This window comes from Lolium perenne, chromosome 3 (genome assembly GCF_019359855.2).
Source record: "Lolium perenne isolate Kyuss_39 chromosome 3, Kyuss_2.0, whole genome shotgun sequence".
NCBI classification, from domain to species: domain Eukaryota; kingdom Viridiplantae; phylum Streptophyta; class Magnoliopsida; order Poales; family Poaceae; genus Lolium; species Lolium perenne.
In genome coordinates this window covers 305,028,596-305,035,039 of record NC_067246.2, presented here as the reverse complement: position 1 = coordinate 305,035,039, position 6,444 = coordinate 305,028,596, and the positions used below count along the sequence as shown (strand labels likewise).

At 61.3% G+C, this 6,444-nt stretch overlaps 1 protein-coding gene across 1 annotated transcript; it reads right to left on the bottom strand.

The window, feature by feature from the left end:
• Positions 1 to 3,212: 3,212 nt before the first annotated feature.
• LOC139838622 (uncharacterized) lies at positions 3,213 to 4,539 on the bottom strand. The gene is made up of 3 exons (XM_071828614.1): positions 4,143 to 4,539; positions 3,930 to 4,035; positions 3,213 to 3,845 (listed from the first exon to the last, which is right to left on the bottom strand). The coding sequence occupies exons 1-3, from the start codon at positions 4,305 to 4,307 to the stop codon at positions 3,439 to 3,441; spliced, it is 678 nt and encodes a 225-aa protein (XP_071684715.1). The 5' UTR covers positions 4,308 to 4,539; the 3' UTR covers positions 3,213 to 3,438.
• Between the last annotated feature and the right edge of the window lie 1,905 nt (positions 4,540 to 6,444).

Sequence of the window (6,444 nt, the reverse complement as noted above, 5' to 3'; positions counted from 1 at the left end):
CTGAGATGCAGTACCTGCCGCCTGTGCCGGATTCCACACATTGGAAGATGCACTTCGACGGCTCGAAGATGCGCAACGGCTTGGGAGCCGGCATCGTCATCACTTCTCCCAAGGGGGACCGGCTGGACTACGTCCTGCAGATCCACTTCGCCGCCTCCAACAATGTGGCGGAGTACGAAGCGCTCATTCATGGGCTGAAGCTGGCCAAGGAGATTGGCGTGCGTCGCATACTCTGCTTCGGCGACTCCGACTTGGTCATACAGCAAGCATCTGGCGACTGGGACGCGAAGGACGCCAACATGGCCTCGTACCGCTTCCATGTCCAGCAGCTATCCGGCTTCTTCGACGGCTGCGAATTCCATCATGTGCCACGAGCAAATAACGAAGCGGCTGACGCCTTATCCAAGATTGGCTCAACCCGGCAAGCCATTCCGCCGGGTGTCGCCTTGGCGGTTCTCAAGAAGCCGTCCATCATACCGTCACCGGACTCGGATTCAATATTCGTGCCGGCTGACCCGGGGGCTGTTCAGCCGAACCCGGGGGCTTCATCGCCCAAGTCGGGGGCTAACAAGCCAAACCCGCCGGCTAGCATGCCGAACCCGGGGACTTCTCAGTCCAACCCGGGGGCTTCATCGCCAAACTCGGGGGCTAGCAAGCCGAACCCGCCGGCTAGCAAGCCGAACCCGGCGACCATGCAGTCGAATCCGGAAGCTCCCACGCAGGAGGCCCTGTTGGTCAGCGTATTCGAGATAAGATGCGTACCTTCATGGGCACAAGAATTCCTCTCCTACCTCACCAACGGTGTCTTTGCTGATGATAGAGTCCAGGCCAGCAGATTGAGAGAAGGGCCAAGGCCTATACCATCATCAACCACCAGCTGTACAAACGCAGCGTAAGTGGGGTGTTCCAGCGGTGCGTCGAGCCGGCTGAAGGGATTGAACTCCTACGGGAAATCCATCAAGGAGAGTGCGGACATCACGCCTCATCTAGAGCCATAGTGGCCAAAGCCTTCCGGCACGGCTTTTACTGGCCGACTGCGCTCAGAGACGCAGAAGATTTGGTGAAGAAGTGCAACGGCTGTCAGCGCTTCGCAAAGCAAAGACACCAGCCGGCTTCCGCCTTGAAAACCATCCCCATCACATGGCCATTTGCCGTATGGGGCTTGGATATGGTGGGCCCATTCAGAACAGCGCGAGGCGGCATGACACACCTCTTGGTGATGATTGACAAATTCACCAAGTGGATCGAAGCCAAGCCAATCAAGAAACTGGACGGGTCCACAGCCGTCACATTCCTCAAGGAGATCATTGTGAGATTCGGCTACCCCCACACCATCATCACCGACAACGGCACCAACTTCTCCCAAGGCATCTTCTCTCGCTATTGCGGGGAAATGGGGATCCGGATGGCCCTATCTTCTGTGGCACACCCAGAGTCCAACGGACAAGTGGAAAAGGCTAACGGCTTAGTCCTAGCCGGCATCCGGCCCCGGCTGGTGGAGCCGCTCGAGCGAGCAGCCGGCTGCTGGATTGAGGAGCTGCCCAATGTGCTGTGGAGCCTGCGCACAACGACAAACCGCTCAGTCGGCTTCACACCATTTTTCCTCGTATACGGGGCCGAAGCCGTCTTGCCGATCGATATCGAGCATGACGCGCCAAGGATCAAGCTCTACACAGAAGCCGAAGCCAAAGAAGCTCGCGAAGATGGAGTCGACCTGGTCGAAGAGGCCCGGCTGCTGGCTGAGTCTAGATCTACCATCTACCAGCAAAGCCTCCGACGCTATCACAGCCGGAAGGTCCAGCCCTTAGCATTCCGAGAAGGAGACCTAGTGCTCCGGCTGATCCAGAGGACAGCCGGACAGCATAAACTGTCATCCCCATGGGAGGGTCCCTTCATCGTGAGCAAGGCGGTAGGCAATGATTCCTACTATCTCATAGATGCCCAAGAGGCTAAGAAAAACAAGCCGGACAAGGCTGACGAGGAGACTAAACGTCCCTGGAATGTCAGGTTACTCCGCCCATTTTACACATGAGAGCAGGAATGTATGTATCCCTTGTATCCCTTTTGCAAGTTATGAAAAAGCTTGCGCCAAGAGCGCCGTTTCCGACAAGTTTTTCGCGTACTTTACCTTGTTTCGCCAATTGGCTTGAACCCTCTCACGCGGCCGGCTCGCAACGTGATCCGGTTTCCGACAACCGGCTTCCGATCCAGCTACAGACCGCAACCCGGCTGTCCGCTCGGCGGGAGTAAGGCCTAGGAGCCGGCACGCGAAAAACGACTAAGGGAAAGAGTAAAAGCGAGTTGACTTGCAACTTTTCATAAAGTGCCGGATTGCCGAATTCAGCTCGTTCGACTGAAATCTGTCGGCCTCACCCAGCGGCCCGCTCTTGATCCGGCGACGGATCGCAAGTCGGACGTACGACCGGCAAGGGCACAGCCAAAGAGTGGGGCGGATGGGAAAAAGCGAACGAGTCGAAAGAAAGCAAATCGGCACACAAATGATTAACAAACACACTAAAGTGTGACTTAATAAAAGGCGATAATATTGTCTTACATCTGCACCCGGCATCCCGGGGATTTAATAAATTGTCTTGCAAAAGAACAACTGAAAAGCAGGAAATCTAAGCCGGAGGGGCATCAGTGGAGCCGGCGGCCGGGTCGTCCTCAGGCACGTCTTCCGCCTCCTCCTCATCCATGTATTCTTCATCATTGGATGGAGGAGGGTTCGGATCCGCGACGAAGAGGGTCTTGTCGACGAACTCGGCGATGGTGCTGGCTCGAGCGAGGCGGGCGGCCTTGAGATCGGCTGGGAGCTTGGTCTCCACGCCGGCTCGCCGGGACTCCAGCTGCCCCAGGTCCACCTCGTTGTACCAGGAGAGGACGAAGGACAGCGCCATGTCGGCACCGGCGCGCGTGGCCGACTCCTTCCAGTCGAGGAAGCGGTCCGGCGCCCGCTCCATCGCGGAGATGAGGCCGGAGATGTCTTGCGGCACCGCCTCCCCAGGCCATAGCATGGGCACCAGCTCTTCAGCCGCTTTCCGCAACTCCCAGCCGAGCTGGGTGACGGGCTCGATGCGGGCGGCCATGGACGCCAGGTGGTCCTCCATGGAGAAGTACTCCGAGCTGCCCTCGCCAGTCTCCTGCCTCCTGGAGTCACGTGCGGCGCCGACGGCTGCCAAAGCCGCCTCCTGCGTCTCAGGGAAAGCCGCTGAAGAAGAAGAAGCATGTCAGAAGCCATCAAAGCCGAAATAAGCTGAAAAATGCAAATTTTCGAAGTCCTAAAGTAAGCCTGGCGGCAGCCGGCAAGAACCGACTGCCCCCAGCCCGAAAATGGAGATTTCGAAGTAAAAAAGAAAAAGCCTGGCGGCAGCCGGCAAGAACCGACTGCCCCCAGCCCGAAGATGGAGATATCGAAAAATCAGAAGTTTCTGCTGCCGGCTACCAACGAAAGTCGGCAGTCGACAGCCGAAAGCCGGCACAGGGTAGGAACATAAAGATGCACTCACCCGCCAAGCCGCGATCAAGCGCGCTAAAGTCATCAGTCCAGCGTTTGGCGGTAGCCGTCAGCTCTGTGGACTTGGCAGTGACCTCCTCCTGCAGCACAAGCCGCTGCTTCTCCACCTCCGACAGCCGCCGGCTCAGATCATCCACCTTCTCCTTCTCCGCCGTCCTGAGGGAGTTGAGCTCGGTGATGTGGTTCTTCTCCAGCAGGCGCAGCCGTGTCAGCTCCTGCTCAGCCAGCTTGAGCTTGGCTGCGGCAGATCGGCCCGCCTCCTCGCTCTCGGCGCACTGCGCGCGAGCGGCTCGGAGATCCGACTCCAGCTGCGGGACCTTGGCGGCCTCAACTGCGAGGCGGCCGGAAAGAAATGTCAGCCAACCAAGATTAAGAAAGAAACAAGACATCAAGTCGAAAGAAGCATAGAGCTTACCCTTGACAGCCTCCAGCTCGCGAGCCAAGCCGGCTCGCTCGATCTTAGCCTTGTGGTAGCTGGTCACCACCTGGTTGTACAAGAAGGTGCGCCGCTCCTCAACCGTCTGAAAGAATCAGTTGCTTAGACAAGACCTGGACTGGCTTCAGGCAGCCGGCCCACGTCTCGGAGGGCTACCAGAACAAGAAAATTGCAAAAGAAAAGAAAACACACCTTCTCAGCATCCTCCAGCGTCGCCAGCTGGGCAAGGGTCTCGGCGGCCTTGGTCTTGAGGCTGGCCCGATAGCCGGAGAAAAGCATCTTCATGGGCGCCGTGCCAGGCTGCCCCTCCCGGCTGAGTACCTCGCAGTAGTTCGCCTGATGCCATGCCCTCTCCATGGTTCCTGCCGAGCCAAAGCTGGAGTCGGAGGCGGATGGCACAGCCACCAGCCGGGCACCCTTGGCCACATGAAGGCCCTCAGACGGGCCCGCTGCGCCCTCCGTCCTCACCAGCGCGTGCGAGTCGGCGCCCTCCGTGCGCGCCGGCTCGTCCCTCGCCGGCTCCTGCCTGGTTGGCTCGTCCCTCGTCGGCCGAGGCGGCGGCGTCGCTCCGGGCGCAGCGGATGGCCCAGCCGGCCCGGTTGTCTCCGGCGCACGGGCGCCCCTCCGGACTCTCGTCCAACTCCACCACGGTGGGCCTGCTGCCGGCTCCGGCCGCAGCGGCGCGGCCCTGCCGGCGCCGGTCCTAGGAGCAGCCCCGCCGGCTCCGGCCCGGCTGAAGGCGGCATGCCCCGCCCGGCCCCGGCGACGAAGAGGCGTCCGGCGCGGGAACATGTCGTCCAGCGTCGGCTGCCGCGTTGGCTCGACCCGCGTGCCGCGATCCGGCGCGGAGGCCGCCGGCACGGCAAAGGAAGAAGCCCTCGCCGCAGCGGCGGCGGCGTAGGTGCGCGCGAGGAAGGTTGCGGCGTCTGCTCCCTCCTCTCGGCGCGGAAGCGGCGACACCACGCGTGGAGCTTGCCGGGAGCCGCCGCCCGAGCAAACTTGATAGGGGCCCTAGCCGGATAAACAGAAAGATAATAAGCATAAAAGTAAGGAAAGAAAAGGAATCAAACAAGAAAAAGAGAAAGAGAACTCACCCGGCTTGCTCCGGGACCTTCTTCGGCTGCTGCCGGCGCTGCTTCTTCGCCTTCGCCTCCAAGGCGGCGGTGGAGCCGGCTCGTTCGTGCCCTTGGGCGCCGAAGTCGCCGTGGTGCTTGGCGGCCTCGGCGCGAGAGGCACGGCGGGGATTGGCCCCGTGCCGGACGTCGCCGGCTCCTCCTCCTCCTCCTGGTGCTCTGGTGAAGGGCGGATTGTGCTCCCCACGGCCGCCTAGATCGGGCGCCCTGCGGCAGATCGTCGTCGCCGGCATGGTCGCCGGCTTGGTCAGCCGGATCGACGAGATCCGGCGTCCACCTCTTCGTCGCCAGTCGCCGTCCTCGGCGTTCCGCGCTCAAAACCTAGAAAGACAGAAAAGCATGAGCATATGACAAGCCGGAAGTCGGCGGAAGAAAAAGAAGTCGGCCTCGCAGCCGCAAGCCGGAAAATGGCAAAGACTCGAAGCTTACCCGCGCCGGTGGATGGTTCTGTCGCAGGGCGCCAGCCCGTAGCTCCGATCCTCCGCCAAGTTCGCCTTGGTGATGTGGTTCACCCGGCTGGCCACCTGGGCCTTGGTGAGCGGCGCCTTGGACGTCCGGTTCGGATCGAACCGGCCGGACATGTGCCCGATCTTGTGGGTGCGCATCTGGAGCGGCAGCACCCGGCGCTCGGCGATGGTGCAGAGAAGATCTTCGGCAGTCAGCCCGCCTGCGGTGGCTGTCGCCAGGAGATCCCAGAGCAGGTTCACCTCGGCGTTCTGGTCCGTCGAGCGGGCGTTGTGGCTCCAGTTGATCCGGCCGACTGGAGGAGCCGGATTGAACTCCGGCAGGTTGATCCGGTCGACGAGCTCCCCCTCGTTGCGCACGTAGAAGAATGACATTTGCCAGTTCTTCACCGAGTCGACGGTGGGGATCTTGGGGAAAGGCGTACCAGGCCGGGTGTAGATCGAGGCGGCGCCGCAGGCTCGCAGGCGACCGTCGTTGGTCTGCGCCTTCAAGAAGAAGAGCCGGCTCCAGAAGTCGATGTCGGGCCACAAGCCGGCGTAAGCCTCCATGAACGCTACGAAGCAGCTCAGGAGGACGCACGCGTTGGCCGGCAGGTGGTGCGGCTGAAGGCCGAAGTGGTCGAGGAATTGCCGAAAGAACGGCGAAGCCGGCAGACCCAGCCCGCGGTCGAGGTGCGCGCCAAAACGACGCGCTCGCCGTTCCTCGGCTCGGGCTCCGTCTCCTCGCCGGGCACCCGCGTGATGACCGACCGCGGGACTCGCCGGAGGCGTACTGTGCGCTCGATGTCGTCCTCCCGCATGTAGGAGCCCCTCCACGATCCACTGGGGGACGCCATTGACGAGGTCGAGGAAGAAGATGACCAGGAGAGGCTGAACGGCGAGGAAGAACCTTGCGAC